A 20,208-nucleotide genomic window follows, 5' to 3' on the forward strand; every position below is an offset into this window, starting at 1 on the left:
TATTATCAGATAAGACTAAAAACTAAGATATATTTTACAAAGGCAGAGATAATTGCATAAGCGTTTTCAGTTGCGTATTCGCGAGAAACAATGACGTTAATTATAACTAGGTATCATGATATTATAGAGATACAAAATTATACATCAATTATAATTTTAGGAACTATCGATAATGAAAGAAAACATTGCAGAACCTAAGGCTGTTTTATTCACTACTATTTTAATTAAAATAATGTTTATTTATTCAACATAAATATTTTAACAACATCCGCACGTTGCCCATTAACATTGTTTTTTTGTTTAAAAGTGATAACTTATTTACATTTCGGTTTAAGCTTTTTTTTACAGAACCATACATCGAAAAGTAAACTCAAGAACTTGAGTCAGTTTGATAACGGTGAAAATAAACTTAAGTTGTAAGAGTGTTTCGCAGTTGCACTTGATCAACTACGAGACTGAAGTTCCTAACCAACTTTGTGTTAAAGAATAAAATTCCAAGTTGCCTTCTCGCCAAACAACTTGAGAGTAATAAAAATAATATGTTAGTATCGAAAATAAATATTTACGGAACATTATTTAGTTTAAATTATGATTTGTTACTTCGAAAACTTGTTATTATATTGTACTTTACTTGACGGTTAGTAACAGAAGCATTTAAATATAATATATTGTGAAACAAGGCATCTACGCTTAAAATTCGTCGTTTCACCCATAGATGCTCACTGAAAGGCATAGGCCTTCCCAAAGATGTCTGTGAGGGTATATATCATAGTAGCCCCGCTTGCCTGGCGATTTGGGGATCGCGAGTCCATCCCTTTGGAAAGTTGTTTTGCAAATAGTGGCAGTCGTATATAATTAATGCAAAAAGTGTGAATTATATACGTTCGTATCTCGGGAATTGAACCTGCTACCTACAATCACAAGTCTCAGTTCTCTACCACTAGGACTATGACTGCGCAATGATTACCAGATTAATGTAATTGCTATGGTACGTCTATTAAAATAAATGCTGAAAACTTGCTTTAGCTTCGGAGATGTCAAATATGAAATATTATAATATGTAAATAATGTAAGAACTTCTGTTAGTGTACAATATGTGATTTCGTTATTTAATATCTAACAGATTTACTTTAATGATTAAATCTTAATTTAAAAATACTCTTACATTCGTTACTGTCAAAATATATGAATATCGTTATTTTAAAAGAGAACTTAAAGTTTCTCAGTGTATGCTCCCAACAGAGACGGAAGCGAACTTAACTTTACTTACGTCATAATATAAAGACTAAATTTTATGTACATTGCTTGGATAACTTCTAGAAGATATTTCCTCAGTAGCCTGACAGTTTTGACAGTTCTAACACTTACTATGAGTTAAACTTCATAGTCGCCCATCACTTCACACTGTGTTGGAAACATGTGCTGAGAAACTTTAAGCTTCTAGGAACAGCCAAGACACGTGTGTAATTAGAGAAATTTGTCTATGGCTTAACAAACATTTAGATTGGGTGTTATGACAAATATACATTCGTAAAAATAAATTTATCGACCTGACATCTCCTCTAGAAATACCAGTATCGTTCGCTCCTACTTGTACTTCAAGGCTTGTACTTGTAAACTTTTAATTGTTAAGTATTACAGACAAACTATCAATAAATTGCGCTTGGTGCATATTTGTTGACAAAGCCACGATGAGTCAAACTTAATAGATACCTATTTCTTCTGCCTGTGAAAATACGCTGAAAAATTTCAGCTTTTATAAAATAGCGAAGGTTAGGCGCTCACGGGCAATTGGACTCTCTTTCATAACGGAAGCCGTCAGAAGCCTTCGCCAATTTGAATATGCCATCATTAAGACGTCATGTACGAGTTATAAGTGGTATTGAAATGGAACACTATCGTTTCGGCAGTCTGCCTATAGCCACCTGTTACGATTTGGTGTTAGATACAAGCGAAATGGTTTGAAGACGACTTAGAGGTTGCTTATTGACTAGAACTAATGGATAAACTAATCAATAAACATATTATAATAATTAGTATAGATCATATTGTACTTAAAAAATAGGCGGAAAAATTTTATTGTGAAAAACATTTACAAAAACGTTTATGTTTGAAATTGTTACGCAATTATTTATTTTTAATGTCAGTTAATTTTAATATATCCCCTTTGGCGATAAATGAAAATTAATGCTACTGTATAGATCAGTTTTCATTCGGTGCCAAACCATCAAATTGTAAATTTATGGATGCTGCACGTTATTGGAATTATCATAAAACAATTTAAGCTAAATTAAAAATAAGAGAAAGGACTTTAAAATAATAAGCACCACATATATTTGTAAAGTATAATTTGTAGTTTATTTATTTCTCGTCAACTTAAGAAGTATTCAGATATAATGGGATGTGGTTAAATCATTAGTTATTCTATACCGAAAAGCTATCTTAAAAATTTCAAAGCGAAACTTTCGTCTAAAAGTTCTTAGTAAGTTAGAAGCTTAAAAACCCGCCTCCGCTTGCTAAAATTGATTTTATTTATAACTGCAAACTAACGTCAAGATTAAAAGGTACGCCGGGGCTCTTAGTTTGTTTTTCATAAAAAAAAATATTCTAACAAGTTGACCTATTTTAAAACGATTACGAAGAAAAAATGTGAGGTTGATATAGAGCAGAAGTTTCTCGCTTTTATTCTTAAGCATTTAAATTTTTTATAGTTGCTGTTTACTTAGCCTAGTGTTAAGGGATATAAAGTGTTTTTACAGTAACTAAGAAATAAAACTCTTTTTAAAGTGTTGACTCGGGTCATTATACTAGAGGCAGCCTCTAGGCTCAGTCGCTTTGTCAAACGCGATTCGGCACCCTGAGACAGTCGCGTGTCAGATAGAATGGCTGTCATTACTATAAAGTGATCCCAATATTACATTATTGGCCGTATTTTATAAAATAAAATTGCAACAATTTCGAAAATCGTAAGTTCTGAAAGATAAGCCGATTTCAATACCATCATCTTGATGTCTACTCTCAATTTTTACAAACATTCGAGGTGATTTCTCATTCAGAAGGAGAAACCTTTGATAAATTGTTAATATATATGCGATAGTTAATATTTTGAATAAATAATTGAAATTCAAAAAGACTTTATTCAACATAGATTGGATTACTTCTCTTATTTACGGAAAGATGAGTTTACTACCTGTTCGTTTGATAAATACTTCCAACCTTCTAAGAACAGGTGAAAGAAACTCATAAAATGTACAAGTAAATGGAAATTTATCGAGCTAGAGCTAAAAATATACAAGTAAATGGAAATTTATCGAGCTAGAGCTAAAAATAGTCTTTCAAAGAGCCGCTGCCTTCTCTGGTATAGACTAAAGTTTTGTATGTTTTTTGCTACAAATATATAAAAAAATAATACAAATTTCTCCTTTAACTTTTCTGAATAATGCTGAAGTTGAATAATTTCAAATATATGCTTATTGATTCGACCCCGCGCTAGGCTGGTCAGGCGCAGGCTACCACTGCTCAGTATGACGTACAGATTATAATGATTTTATTTTATTTATCATTTATTTCGGACGTTTGTCCATATTGGTTTTACAATAAAATATATGTAATTAATTAATTTAAATATTTGCCCGTACTCGTGCCGGCTACGTGAACATGAACACGCAGCCAGTGTCGCAGAATAGGGCAGTCAGGCTTATCACTAATTTGTCGTAGAATGTCGTTGGTGCTTCCACGTACTCTGTGCAGAAGTGATGCGGTCCGTTTACGCAATACGGTGTGAAACCCGTCGGTGCGCGTAAGCGCAAACATCTCGGACGCGCTGCAGTGACGTGGAAGCCCCAACAACATCCTAAGACCATTATTATATTGTACACGGAGGGCACTGAAAGTCCGCTGCGTGTAGCTGACCCACAGATTGCACGTGTACAATGTCTGGCAGTACGCCTTAAACAGGGTGATCTTCACCTCTGTGCTACATCGTGCAAATCTGCGGGCCAACATATTACAGCGAACTGCCATCGCCCTCCGCTCTCTTTCAATATCTTTGTCATCTTTCAAGTCCTCAGTAACCACATGGCCGAGGAACTTGAAAGACGACACTCTTTTTAACGGTTCGCCATTAAGTTTAATGGGCGGTACCTGAGTGACCTTGTGATTTTTTGTTTGGAACACAAGGAGTTCTGTCTTATTTACATTGTACGAGAGGCCATGGGACCTCGCGTACCCCTCACATATGGCCATCAGCCTTCTTAAAGCAGCCACCGACGGACTCAGCAACACCATGTACTCCGCATAACTGATGCTGTTTACACAACAACCATCAATATAGCAGCCGACACCGGCACTGCCGAGCCCAACGATTAGCTGATTTATGTACAGATTAAAAAGCAAGGGCGAGGTCAGACCGCCCTGCCTCACCCCGCATTCCAACCTGTACGTGCGGGAAAACTGGTCCAGCCATTTGACCTGGTTAGTTTGGTGGCCATACCAAAATTTTAAAATGTTAATATATTCACCTGGCACACCAGAATCGACTAACTTAGGCCATAAAATGTCGTACCTAACCAGATCAAATGCTTTGGAGCAGTCCAGGAATGCAGCATAGACAGCTGTTTTCCTATCCGTGTAATACTTGACAGTATGTTTGAGGGTCAAAATAGCACACTCTGTAGATAAATGTGGCCTGAAGCCAAATGTGATATAACTAAATTATTAGTTCTAATAACAATGACGTATCACAATATGCTAACATTGCCCAGAGATGCTAAAACTAACTTGAGTTTCTGGAACTCACTCAATGATAACTAATTTACGCATTGCAATATATCATGGAACATTATTGACATTATACGCTTATAATGAAATACATACGTATTTATAGAGAACATACACAAATGGAGAATTAATTACCGTGTTGAATAATTCATGAAAATTTATTTTTCTGTTTGTGATTATTTTACTTGCAGTTAGACTAATTAGACTCCTATTTTCCCAATATTTAGATGCAAGCTTGCTTTATACGAAATAAATATAGTTATTCCATTTATTTTAAACTTTTTATTTAATTGAGAGGTATGTTTCATACTATGTTCATTGGGTCACTAACAAACTTGTTTTGATTATCACTTTTGTGTATTATTTATACTACTACATGCATATATAAAGTAAATATTATATATTTTATAGTTCACAAAAGAAGATTAGGTGTACAAAATAATTAATGTACAGGGAGATTGGTTATGGGTGTAAAAGCTTCTGTAGAGTACGTATAGTATATTTTGAACCCGTATCCAATCAGCTTGACTGATAAGTGATGACTTAGAAATATGTATTTTTGTATTGGAATGCGTCACGTCAAAGACCTTTGTCAATACAAAGTCTACAAAGACATATAGTCAGCAATAATTAATTTTAATATGTAGTACTTCGTATTATCAAAATGATTTTTCTTACTATATTATCATTATGTTATTTATTTTTAATGGAAATATTGATTTTTCGATAGAGTAAAACATACATTACTTGACAGTAAATGAGCTGTACATTTAACACTTTAAAACTTTTAGATGTATTACTAGTCACTCGGTATAGTGTATTATTAATAGAGATATGTCCATTATTGTTTTTATGTTTAAGTAGTATAAATAGTTAAGCAAAAAAACATTCACGATGTTTTAGAAATTATGTATTATGTTTTTAAATTAAAAAAAGTCTTAAATTGTAATAGATTAATAGATAAAATATGTATAGACTTGAAAAATATACGTATAAATACATAGACGTAACACGTTGCAAGATTGTGCGACTAGCCAGTTACAAGAGAGAGACGCCGTGTGCACTCAACCGGAAAGGTAAATGGACCATTAACTGAATATTATGGTAAAATTATGGCGACCGTCTAACATCCATTAGTACTAACATCTTAGGTTTTCTTCAAAATTATGAGATGGAAGAAGATAAAATTAATAAAATTTAAGAATTCATTCATTCATTCATTTCATTCATTCGGTTCAAAATATAAGAATTGATTTTGAGAATGTTTAATATCTATTTATTATTTGTAGTCATGTCAGCTTATTTATTAAGAACATAAATTTCATTATCGAAATATAACTTCGAAGTTAAATGGTATTTTAAATTTTCTGCGAATTTTCGTGTAGATAATAAATTTAGCAACATCATTATCATCATTAATTCCGTCCTCGGACATTCACTGGATATTGGACTCCCTCATGAATTTCCGTTATTGGAAATTGAACAGGTTGAAAGCGACCGGCTTCAGCATCTTCCGACAACATTAACAAGGTTTACTGTCAATCCGGGCTCTCAAAATCATTTCTATAAATATATTAAGTGAACAAGATCGAAAAATCCTAACGATGCTTTTGATAAATATGCAAAAATAATATACAAAAAGCATCTCTGTTATATTTTCAAATAGAAATCAAATCATTCGGAAATTAATAATAGGTGAAATAAACTTAATTAACGGGATAGAAGTGAAACCAAAAATATTTTTACAGCAATATTATAAATTGTTTGTTTTTATTTTCTGAGAGTACTGAAAATAGTCTCAATAGAAATGGAAGTGGAAGTTACTTGGATATTAGTGAAGCTGTTTGTGGAAAAATTGTTTCTCAAGAAATATTTTCTCTCTGCACTTATTTCAAAAAGTTTACTTCGATGGAGACATTCAAAATTCACAATAACAATTACCAATAACACAGTGGTATATTAAGAACCACAAGATATTTCTTTTAATTATTATAACACAAGATTGTCAATGGAAACAATTTAAATTGCTTTATAATTTCAACACTTCACACTTTACTTTTTTCTTATTTCTTAGATTTTTAAGGGCACATATTAGTAATATTATGTTAAATGACAAAACAATGTAAAAATAAATAAATCTTAAATTAATTTAAATTCTTTATGCTTCAGTTAATATTTTAAAATGCTGTAATTTTTGACAATACATATATAAACTAAGTTTCAGTGTTTTAGTTCTAGTGTTATAAATAATGGCTTAGAGAATATATAAAAATAGCAATCTAGAAATGTTGGTATTACATGTTTCAAAAAGTTTATAGTTAGTTACTTTAGTTAACAGTGAAAGTTTTGCATAAAGTTAAGGACACCTGAAAAACTTTTAAACATCGATATACGAATTTGCAAAAATGTGTAACGAATATATATTTTCAGGATAAAAAAAAATTTCGGAATAAAAAAATATTTTTGTTATTAAATTTTGATTTGCCATGTACTAATTGCGACATTAAATAAAAACGTGTTATTTTAAAACATTTTTGAAACATTTCTTAAACGTTTACCGTGTATTACTTAGTTACTTAGCAGTACTTTTAGTTATAAACTAGAAAACAAAATTTTCAAATGAATAGAAATTGCAAATAACTATTATTTTAACAATGATAAAATGAAAAAAATTTAAAACTAAAATAAAGGTCTTAAATGTTTTAATCTCGTCTAGATTGACGACAGCGTTCTACTTTTATTAAAGTGATCTTCTACATTAAAGGAGGTTACGCTCGATCTACTTGATAGTTTACCTTGACCGCAATAGATAAAACTTAAGAATTTTACAGAATACGTCAATATTTTAAAAAGTGTTTAGCGTCACAAGCATTTATCATAATGAACAAGCTTCTATCGTTACTTGTTTCTTTTGCGTTAAGAAAGAATATAGTGCGATTGTGAAATCTTTTGCACAAAATATCTAATTTTTGATTATATGATTGCCTTTATTATTAATTTACCTTATTTAATAGCAATAAAAAATTCTGTTCTCATACAATAATACATACAACATCATAAGTTTGTTTTCAATGTTTTAAATAAGCTGTGTTTCATATTATGTTTATATGATTTTAGAATTCTTTTGTTTTGTAGTGAAATTTATTTTAAATAAAATTATTTGTTTGGTATCTTCTTTTTGGTTCCTTATGATTTAGTTTAGGTTTATAACTGTTTGTGTGCTATAGTGTATCATAAACCACTTCAGCCCTTAAAGGCCTTAACGGGCGTCTGTTTTGAGCGCAACATGGCCATTGCTACCTTATTTACTTTCAATTACCAATCCGCTCCTTAATGTCGGTTACTTTAGTCTTTGGACTATGCACGGGTTCGGTAATGAGGAGATCTCATTACCGAACCCGTGCATAGCACTTCTGCAAAGCTCATTGAACGATTGTGAACTTGTCAATGAGATCAGATTTAAATAATGGTGGAATAATAGTTCTCCAATATTCATAATTCTCAGTATATGTGTAACTATCTAATTTTAAAAACTACTGGTGGTTCATCGTTGTCAGATCATCAATAATTTTGATTAAAACATTTTTTATAAATTAACTTAGCTTTGTTGGCGTTTTTTAATATAGTAGTATATGTTATTTCTTAAATTGTTTTTATTTAATTTCATATAATATAGTTGTTCAAGAGACGTGGCTAAGCTACAACTATTTTACGTGCATACAATATTAAATTAAAATACATAGCAGTAGCATAAATTATAAAACAAATTATAATTCGCTTGCATGTTAAAAGTTATTTCGCCTGTATATGTAATCTGCACAATAGCAGAGAAACAATTATTTATGTTCATATAGTTATTTATTGTGTTCATATATAATGTAGTCAATTTTATTAATAATTCTCTTAACCATTTTAAATTATATAAAATTGTGCAAGGTTATTAATCAGAGCGTGCTACGTAATAAACTATTAACTTGTATATCAACACACAGAGTTGGTTTTACAAATTTAAATAGCTTTTTCACAAAGTATTATTGTTTTTCCACCTGTGAATTTGCTTCATATGTTTTAGTATTATTTCGTAATATTATTAAACATAACGCGAATAAATCGTATTTCATAAGCTTGCTATATTCAATAGCACCGTGCGAATTAGCGGGTACAGTTGCGAACAATGCAAATTGTTTCCTATGTTAGTGCGCATAGCTCATGCACAATGGACGCAGTTGGGCTTAAGCAAATTGGAACATTGGAACACGGCGCAGAATACTGGCCCCGGTTCATGAATTACCTATAGTCTCTCGTATAAAATGTAACAAAAACTTATGTCAAAAACTGTATGCTTTTTATTATACTCAGTCTCGTTAATATTAATATTGTTGAAAAGAATTTTTCTTTTTTTTTTTCTATCACATAAAATATTTGTTTTGTAATATATGTTAGTTTATGTAAAAGATATTTCTATTGGGTTTTTCTAAGCCAGTTATCAATAAAGTCACACATTTTATGGGAAAATTATTCACTGCCAATGTTATGGATTGTTTAAAGTACTTTAAATTATTATGGCATTCTAATCGTGCCATATTCTCTAAAACAAACATTTAATTATAGTATGATGATATCCGAAATGTTTGTATCTAAGCACGCTTGAGTGAATCAAGCTTTATGACCCAGTGTTGAATCTTGTTGACTATTCTTTGCTATAAAACAGTGTGGTTAACAGGCTTAACTACCTCCTCAAAAATATATTATCTTGATATATTTGTGCAAATTGATATGTTTTGTCATGTACACAAAATACAGTTCCTTAGTCACTTCTGAATAGCTTCCGTGCTGGAGTGTTTTTTTTTTAATTAGATAAACATTAATACACAATATAGAAACTTGCTTAAACACAGGAAAAAAAACACTTTATTAATAGGCATATTTTATCAGGTACCATCGAAGAGTGTCTTTTAATATAAGTAAATTAATGCTTACAATCGAAAATAGTAAAGATAATACAACAACAATAGAAAAGATGTCCGTGATAACCGTCAGTTAGTAGTCAAAATATTTAGATTTATAGTAAATGTAATAATTTATTTAAATTCTCTTGTTGATTGTATCTATAATGCAATTCAATTGTATTTGTGGGAACGACTGTAATAGTATTTAAACTCTGTTGAGAGAGCGTTAAGTTTTCCTTTGTTCTAAATTACGAAAGTTTTATACAAAATCAGTGTTTAATTTAAAGTGCTTAAATTTACAAAGAAGTATTTGCATTCGTAACGAGTCGTGAAAACTTGTTAAAAGTATGTTAAACAAAAAAGTGGTTTAATTAAAATAACAAAATAATTTGTACAAAATTTCGACGTTAGAAAGAATTATTAAAAGTAAAAGCTGTAATGAAACTCGAAATACGCTTAAATGTTAAAAAAAAACACAATTTTGATAAGGTAAATAATTTTTTCTTTAGAAACCAAACAAGCTTCATTATGTCAGTGGTAATACGGCCATTGCAGGATATTGTTCTCATAGATAGATTTCCAATAGGTCCGGTTGGAAGCGGCCTGCGTCCAGCTTTTACCAACGTTCTGAACAAAGTCATCTGTCCTCGTGAGTGGCGTCCCACACTGCACTCACCGTACGTGGTCTCCATTCCAAAACCTTACGGTCCCAGCGGCCATAAGTTTTTCGCGTTACGACAACATTTATTTCAGTAAATCTAATAAATAACAAACTGTATTAAAGTTTTTCATAGTAAGACTGAAATGAAAAATCTCTTTACAATTTGAATTTAAAATACATAACATAAAATAAATAATCTATTCACCTTATAAGATAATTAACATATCTATCAATCAATCATTAACTAATAATAATTTACGACGTATTATACTAAATTAGAACACCTCTTTCGCTTCTAATTATAATGTACATACATGGTACGCTTGTATATATGTATGTTTCTTACATGTCAACTACCCATTACTTATAATATATCACTATTGTTTTCATAATATGGTTGTATGCAAGACATTGTCTCGTGTGATAAGACCGTCCATTGTATTTTTTGTTCATTATTATGAAATTATTTAAATGTATCCTAGCGTATACAAGAAAGAATTCTAGATCAAATTAAATTAAATATTATTTTTTATTGTATTTACTTTAAAAATTGTAATTTTGGTTTGTTATTATGAAATCATTTAAACATATCCTAGAGTGTACAATAAGGAATGTTAAATAAAAATAAGTATAAATGTCTAATAAAACTTTATTAATTAGTCACATACCTTTTTTTAAAATGAACTAATTTCTATATAAACCTAATGTATATTTTTTGAATTTACGCAGTTCTATAACATGTAAAACAAAGTATATAACAATATATAAATATTTAACAATAGTATATGTATGACTAAATTTTATTATCTATTCCATTACATGCATTAATAGTTTAAAAGTCTGAACCAGTTCAAAATACCCAAAGCGATTTCATGCAACATCATGAAAATTCTATTTCAGTGTTCGTATTAGTTTTTATATTGAATTTAATTAAATATATTAATAGACAAGGTATGATACCAATTGTTGTTAAAATTCTGTATTAATATCAATATAATACACATTATGTCATTAAATTTGATCCGATGGAAAATAAATATAATTTACAAACTGTTGGGAGTTAGAAGTTTTAAAAACTTCCTTCGACGTCTAATTTGATACCGTTTCAAAGTTTGTAGCTCGCTTGGATAAATTTTCTGACATTTTAAACTTCTCAACATCACTTTGGCGTTACTTATTACATAAACTGAACTTACAAGATGCTTAAATTATTTATTTTCCAAAATTTTAACTTATAATTAAAATCATATGTTTATCTTTCGCTAGACATTTAATCTTGCGTAACATAATAAATAAAATCTGTACTAGTGAATTATACGACTTTCTAGAATATTGTCTTAAATTATGATAATTAAGAACTGCTTTCATGATAATAAAAAACCCAAGCAAATTAATCATATTCAGGTAAAGTATTTAGACAATGTATAACTAGAATTCACAGTTTTTTTTTTCATAATTAAATGCAAAAAAGACTCCCCAAAAAGTAAACATTTGCTTACTTATGGTTGCAAGAACTGAGAATATCTGTGTATGAACAAAAGTAACACTGATTGCCCAGCGAATTGGCTTAAGGTCGAGGAATGAAGACCACTGACCGGCAAATATATAAGTGAACATCCGTCTATCTACGTGGTGGATGGGTGGACATGACCTCGATAAGGTAATCGGAAGACCCTGGATGCAGGCCCCTTTCTACCAGTCCTATTGGAAATTTATGGAGATGGCCAGAGGAAGTTCCTCAATTGAAATAATAATGATGATGACTCATACTTATAAACAAAATAATAAAATATTAAATTTATTTTGTCTAATTAAATAGGTATAGAAGAGACTTACATATCTTTCGAATTGTCTATTTGAAATTTTGAATATTCAACAAAGTTTCGAGTGGCCAATTCTACAAAGTTTAATTGGTATTCCTGTTCTAATCTAACGCGTCCCCTACTCGTGATCTATTCTGCCATGTTCGTGAGTTTCAACAAAAAATATACGATTTGTTGTGAAATTTCCTCTAGAGTATTTAATTACTAATTTAAATAATTTATTTTTGGGGTAAGCCTGAACTAGAGTTTTAAGTTAGGTTTTTAGGGGAGGCCTATGCTTAGCAATAAGCGTCTATCGGTTGATATGATGACTATGATTAAGCGTATGTTATAAGTAATAATGATTTGTTTCGTTTGCCGAATAGGACATAAATTCTTTAAATCAATAGTCCAATTACTTGATTTTATGCATTTAGCACGAACGAAACAAAAATGAAATGAAAGAAAAAACCGTTTCTATTTGTAGTGGTCTTTTCCCAGATTACGGTGCCTTTGAACCCTCTTAGCGTAGTCTATAGGTTCTCATGCTGATTCTAGGTTATATCAAATTGGGCTCTTTTTGGAATTTTCAAATGACGTACACAGGTGGCATAAAAGAATAACTCAATCTCTCAAAAGCCACACCCGTAAAGATATTATGAACTTTTCTTCTAAATCATTTAAAATGTGCAAACTCTTGGTAGTGTTTGAGACATTAATTATTCCTGGTCTACGCTTACCACGCATTCAAGATTGATTATTCACGTCACGACTATATCGTATCTTAGATAAAAAATAGTGGGAGCTCTCTGGCAGATGAAAATAATGTGTCATGATGTGAATGATTTAGTCATTGATTCTTTATAATCATCATCATTTAAGCCATATGCTGTCTACTACAAGATTTTCTTTTAGCCACTGCTATTAGAGACCTCTCGTTCCACCCCCTATTTTGTTGGGAACAGGGATTTATTTTCTTTACTAAATTTTTCATTACCTTTTTATAATTTTCATACTCGTCTTCCATACTTCACTATCTATATCAAACTGTTCTTCATTCCATATTACGGTCAATTTTTCTCTTCCGCTCTAATATCCTTTCGTTCATCCGCAATTACTGCAGTTTAGTTTATTTATACAATTTACATATATCACAGCTTTTAGTTAATTTTAAATCTTATACCAATATATCACAGTTCTCTTATTTTCAATATTAGTATTTACATATTTAATTTATTTCTGTTATAATTAGTTCTAATATACATTTTTGTATTGCACTGTTTATCTTATTATTTATATACTGGTCCTGCAGTGATGCATCTTCCAGATACTAAGCTGAAAAGAAGAGATACTACACTTTGATCTTAGCCAAAGGGCTGAGAAGTGATCTGCTACTGGATTAGCCTCCGCCATTCATTTACAAAAAGACTGGTTGGAAGCGGCCTTCATCTAGCGTCTTCCAATGACTTTAACAAGATCGGCTGTCGATCTTGTGGACATCCTACGTCACGCTTACCGGGTGGTCTCCACTCCAGAACCTAAAGGCCGTAACGACCATCTGATTTGCGCTCTATCCCTGACCACTGACACTTCAACTTGCTAAACCGCTGGACTATGTCAGTTAAGTCCGTTCGTCTACGAATTTTTAATGTTTCATTTCCAACTAGTCTTTGTCATGTACCTCTAGGCGGGCCTTGGTCTTTACTCTATAACTTGAGAATTTTTACTTATTGCTAATTGTCCATTTTTTGCCCAATATAAAAATACATCGAAGACAATAGGTTGTTTTGGCAAGTACTTTTATATTTTGATATTTTAATACTGGCCACAATCCATACCATGTCTTTCAATAAAAACATGATCTTCAATCTTCGTGGCAGCTTGCAACTCGATTTTAGATTTTTCCAAAAAAATATTATGTGATTAGAATTTCACATTTCTTTTTTTTTGTGCAGCGAACTTAGTTATGGTTGCAAGCGTTTTAGGTTGGCGTCAGCTGACGGAAATTGTTTTAGTGCAGTTCATCCCAACTTAATAAAGATAATAGCTATCCCGCGCTCCTCAAACTGAGCTCGTTCTTTTGAACGTTTAGGGAATGTTTTGAAATGGTCTAATATTTTTAAAATGTTTACAGTACCATTTAAATATTATACGCTATCTACCCGAGAAATATCTTGCATAAAAAGATAGTAATTGACTTAAATAGTTTTTTATTTTGTTATCCTCAACTTTTTTAGATATTTTCGTTTTGTACTCCTTATCTTTATTGCAACTATTTAGGTATTATTAATTAAATTAAATTTGGACTTATAGTATTTTCTAGTAGTTTTTTTTTATATTAATTCTAATTTGTATCGCTGGTGTTTTTTTTACAGTATTTATCTTTCGATTTAACTAAACGCAGACAGTTGGGAGAGGGTTGCCGCTATTTGATACGGATCTTTCTTCTCCTAGCTGCGAGGCACAACAGCGTTTTATATTATTATTTTTTTTTTACAATTTTTTTTTAATTTAATTTTAATTTAATTTTCTAGTAGTTGCATTTTCTTTTTGCATATAATTACAAATCGTTTTACTTAACCAAACATTGAAGATAGGTGGTAATTTAGTAAATAAACTACAGAGACTGGATTCACTAAAAAGTTTTACTCAAAGATAAGTTAATATAAACAAAGCATTAAGCGGGAACTTCATTTAAAAAAGAAAAAACTGTAAATAGTTTAAATTATTTATTAGTTTACTTAGCGCATTCTTTGACGAGTCGCTTAGAGTAAATTTTGACAATGCAAAAATTTTGTGAGTTTTATATAACGCACTTGTAGCTCAGCGATGACCAAAACTTGCATTCGTAGGTCGCGAGTTCGATTCCTGAAATACAATCTTATATATAATTCACAATTTGTGTATTAATTATATGGGATTGACTCTGTTCACATAAAGTGTCCAGAGTATCCAGAGTAGCGTCCTCTGTGTGCCAGCATTCGCCAACCCGCCTGCCACAGGTTATATTCTCATATATCTTTAGGGGAAGTCTATGCATAACCGTATATGGGCTGACACGAAATTATTGTAGCTGTTCTTGATGCTGCTGCATGCAAGCTGCTTCCAATCAGTTGTATCGAGGCCTATGTCAAGCAGAGGACTTCTTAATGCCGAAATGCTGACGGTAATGATAACTGTTGTTTATTCAGAAAAAGTTGCTTATATACCGATGATGAGTACATTTAAGAAAGTCGGCCGTGAAAATATTCATTTCTGTATAAAAGAACGTTTAAAAAAATAAGAATGTTTAAAAATACTACAGATCGGATCAGATATATTCCAACCACTCGCGCCTTCAAACCATACCATAAAATATAATTAGAGAGAAGATTTTATATTTTTATATTATAACAAGAAGAATGAGACACTCATTCTTGAAATAATATATAATTTTATAGCATAGCGATATTTGAAGATGTTTCTTACTTGTGAATCCGCGTTCAAGAATACAAAGCTATGTCAACCCACTTACATTTTTTGTAATTATATTTACTGAAACGAATGTAGCTGTGAAATGGACAGATAGTTATTTGGTTGTTCTATTCACTACAAGTCATCTATAGCAGTTTTATTGAGACCGTTCGGCAACTGGGACCATTTATATTATAACAAATGGTGCCATTCATCAGCGCGTATGTCGTGGGGAAGTAGCACGCAAATATATGTTATTATTGTAGTTATTTATATAGCGCCTGAACATTAGTCATGCCATATTACTTGATATATATCAAAACTCTTCAGGAAAAAGCGAAAAAATTTTCAAATTTTATCATTAAGAAGTTATTTAACTTCTGATTGTACAAAGTCTGTAGAGATAGATAGTTAACAACAATTATTTTTATAAAGTTATAATAATGTGCATTTTGAAAACGTTTTCTCTTTGTATTATCATTATTTAATAATAATGAAATCATTTTTGGATATGGTGTAACAAAACGATAATGGCCAGTAAGTGGTCTGTTCATTAATCCCTTTAAAGCTTTTACATCTATAACTGATCACCAAGACTTTAATTCAACTTTTATGAAAAAGGTGTATTTACAAGCCTTTCTATACCGGAAGTATAATTATACTACTGGTATAGGTAAAGTGATATAAACCGATTAGTTTAAAAGAGTTTTTTTAAAAGAAGGAAGTCTTTTTATGTCTATTGTTAGGGAAAGTTAACGTACTACGAGTAAAAACTTGATATAACACAAACCGGAAAAATATACGAGGAGATTCAGCACAAAATTTGGATTTCATCGATGAGCGTTCATAATATTGCGTCTCTAAGAAATCCATAATCTTATGAGATAATGATGGAAAGATGAATAAGATAAGGATGAAGGAACGATGAATAAGATGATGAACTTCTTAGACACCGGTAAAACTAACGGATTCTCTATACAGATGTGATGTTGAACCGTGCATTTATGGCCACCTGAAATCCCCTTTTATTATTCGGAAGGGACATTTTATAATTGTTCTTTTTACATAAGCTATAATTTTTACTTTAACCACAACGTTGAGATACTTAGTGTTATACATTTAAAGGGTCCTTTGGTACCGAGCTGGTGCTATTCATTATTATCATATCACATTTATTGCCTGTTTATTAGGCTTTTTTACATTTATACATACGTTGATCTTATTATAACTTATAGTAACAGAACCGTGCCTTGGCACTAAAAATGTGTCACGATAAAATTTTTACTAAATTTTTCTCGTTAATACGATATCCATAAAGATGTTAACAATTTAACCTACCTGCAAAATTAACTGAACTTACTGTAGTTATTGAAACTAGTATTGTACTACTAGTTTCAATTCGAACAATGACAAATGTGCTTTCCACGACCGCCGTGCGCCGTGCTACGCTTTACGGAACTTAGCTCGCGAGAGTTCAGGAAACTAGCTAGCATAAACAATTGCTGTTATAAAGTTTTGTTAAATTTTCCTACTGTTCGTTGTTCTTATAAGGTACGTTTGGGTTAGAGGGAGTGAGTTCTGGCTGGTAACTCTCCTTCAAGGGGCATTGTGGTATATTTTTATCGCATTTTTTTTGTAATACTGCTACTTTTCAAAATTAACCATTTCCGATTGTTGTTCATTATCATCATTTCAAATATAGGACGTCCACGGGACATAGGCCTCCCCCATAGCTTTCCAATACGACCGATTTGAAACGGACTACATCCAGCGTCTGTCGATTTGGAAGGTGGAAGACCAACACTGCACTAGCTGATCCGTAGTCTTCACTCCACAAACTTAAGCTCCATCTGTTCTGCGTGTTATGTGGCCTGCCCAGTACCTATTCAACTTGCCAAACCGTTGAGGTATGTCTGTTACTTTCGTTCATCTACCGATCATTAATATTACATTTAAAAATAGTCTTTGGCATTTACTACAAAGAGGCTAATGTTCTTTGTTGCGAATTAATTTTAATAGTGTAGGAAATGCGTTTTCTATAATGGATCAAACTTTTATTCGTGAAATAATTTTTTCATGAAAATGCAGTTCAATGCTCGTTAGAAAACGAGTAATTTCGAAAAATCTTTCATCAATAATTTGATTTAAAATTTTAACCTGTAAATTTTGAGTTAACATCGAATTTTCGCTGAAAGCTCTCTTAAACTGCTGGCGTTTTACTCAGTAATTCTTTAGGGAGGACTGCATGAAAGTGTAGACTCTGACAATGGTAATCTAGTTGCGACTCCTTGGGGAAATTTGACATTTTATGTATTTTAAGTGTGGTGTAATCCTCGAAAAGGGGAGATTTTAAACATCTGTTTCTTCATTAATGACATACCCTAGATGTCAAATCACTATTTTTTTTATCTACACGGTTTTCTAACCGCCTGCTGTTTATTTTTGTTGTAGTTACCAAAATTTAGCACACATATTCTCAAAACGCCCGGTGAATAATAAAAAAAACGTGTCTTTTAGCTTTTATGCAAAGTTATTTTCCAAGAGCGTTCTAGCACTTAGGAAAAGTACACTGAATAAAAATGTGACATTTTTACATGTTGTCACTTCAATGATTTTACGAACTGTGAATTTAACCATTTTGAGGTTCGTGTTTATTTTTACCATCTTTTTACTCCATTGAATACTTCAGAACTATATAAAACTATATAAATAACTTTAGACTTCGGTTATTATCTATAAGAACTTTTTGAAACAATATCAGTCTATTAGTGTATTCTAATATGGGTACATTGGCTTGCATACCTTCGTCGTTGATTGTATTTCATAAGCTATACTGTCTTTACTCTTTTAGTATGGTAAGTACATAGTTGGTATGTATAAGTATTACAATCATTCGTTTTGTAAGCAAATTAAATTATTTTCTCATCATGAAGCTTTTGATGAAAATGGTATTAAAGGATGGATTATAATTTAAATTAACAATATTTTCCTTCGCTGTGTCCAAAAAACCACGAGTATTGGTTAAAATAAATTATAATAAATAAATCAATAACGTTATTAAATGTCAGTAAGTACTCATTATTAACTTTACGACCAAGACAGGTTTGTATGTATTTTATTAGAAATAGAATTTAGTATTGCGTATATCAGTCTGCATTTATCGTATAAATGTACCGTGTATATTAATTCAATAGCATACAATTATAGTTTCAAATGCACACATAGAGGCTTCATCATAGTTGGCTCGGATCACAAGATCTTGTTTAAACATGATTGCAAACATTGCAACGTACAAACGTATCTAAGTTTATGTTATTCGTAGCTAATAGTGGTTCTAACTAACACAACAGAGAATTACACAAAGGCTTATGTTTCCTTCGATCTATGTTGTGATTGACATACTTAATGTTAATTACTGTTACGTCTTGAGTTAATGATCTAAGAACACCTGCATTGCTTCAGTTGCTATCATTATTAATTCATTTTGTTTATTTAATCTTTCTTTTCGGTAAACTACATAGAAGCGTCTTATGGTATGATCGTATCGGGAATAAAGAGATTGGAGCACGAACAAAGATAACCGACAGAGCTCAGCGGAATGGCAAGTTGAAGTGGTAGGCCACATAACGCGTAAAAAAAATGGCTACTCGACCCAAGCGCTACTAAGGAAGTACACCAACAAAGTAGACAGACGAACTCATTAAGGTCGATAGACACTGAATTCAGTTTGTTTTCTACCGGCCTATTGGAAATCATTGGGAGAGACATACGTCCAACAGTGATGTCTTACGGCTGGAATGATAATTATGATAATAAAAAAGAGTCGATTCTTAAAAATCTTTATTATTCAATGTGTATGAGGGTGTGGAAGAAAAAAAGTAATGATGTAGCATGCATATGAATAGTAATAAATGAAATACCCTTTAGTAACCTGGTGGGAATTTTATACGCGACAGTGCTGCCTGGATAAAAGGTTATTTGCTGAAATTTAATTTTTAAAAAATAAATGTTAAATTTAAATTAGTTCTTATGGTCAATTATAGAACACCATAATACTGTATGACCACTATAATCATGATGTACGAGATACATATAAGTTTTGCACCACTGTTACGAACAATTTACTTAACACTAACAAACACTCTCACCTAAAGTTAAGAGCCCAAATGTAATGAATGAAAAATTACAAGGTTAAGTCATTGTAACTTTCGCAAGATTTGCCATTAACCGTTTACAAGCTTCTAAGTTTGGCGACCGCGGCGCTTTGATGGTGTTTTTATAGTCACGTGATGGTCGATATACTTAACTTTAAAGACATGGTTTTGATTTTACGTCGGGTCTAAAATATTTGTGAGCCGAGAAGTTTGTTTGTAAGTTCTCTTGCCATTCCAGGATTAATGCTAATGCAAAAGTTTTTTTTTCAAATAAAACTGAATATTTTGTGACATGATTCATTGCTTCACCTAAAAACAAAACTTAATGAAGCGTTTGCTTCTTTAATTAAATGTTATTTTAGAATTCTAAGTTCTCTTCCGATTTATATTTTCACAGTATTATGTCACAT

At 31.4% G+C, this 20,208-nt stretch overlaps 1 protein-coding gene and 1 pseudogene across 1 annotated transcript; both read right to left on the reverse strand.

Moving 5' to 3' along the window:
* Window positions 1-3,593: 3,593 nt before the first annotated feature.
* Window positions 3,594-4,287, reverse strand: LOC137931698 (uncharacterized). The gene has a single exon (XM_068775190.1). The coding sequence runs from the start codon at window positions 4,285-4,287 to the stop codon at window positions 3,616-3,618; it is 672 nt and encodes a 223-aa protein (XP_068631291.1). The 3' UTR covers window positions 3,594-3,615.
* Window positions 4,288-13,458: 9,171 nt separating this feature from the next.
* Window positions 13,459-13,579, reverse strand: LOC137932577 (U2 spliceosomal RNA; annotated as a pseudogene).
* Between the last annotated feature and the right edge of the window lie 6,629 nt (window positions 13,580-20,208).

This window comes from Battus philenor, unplaced genomic scaffold (assembly GCF_028537555.1).
Source record: "Battus philenor isolate CCGP_79_NKW_IND1 unplaced genomic scaffold, ilBatPhil1.0.hap1 SCAF_11, whole genome shotgun sequence".
In the NCBI taxonomy this organism is placed as follows: Eukaryota; Metazoa; Arthropoda; class Insecta; order Lepidoptera; family Papilionidae; genus Battus; species Battus philenor.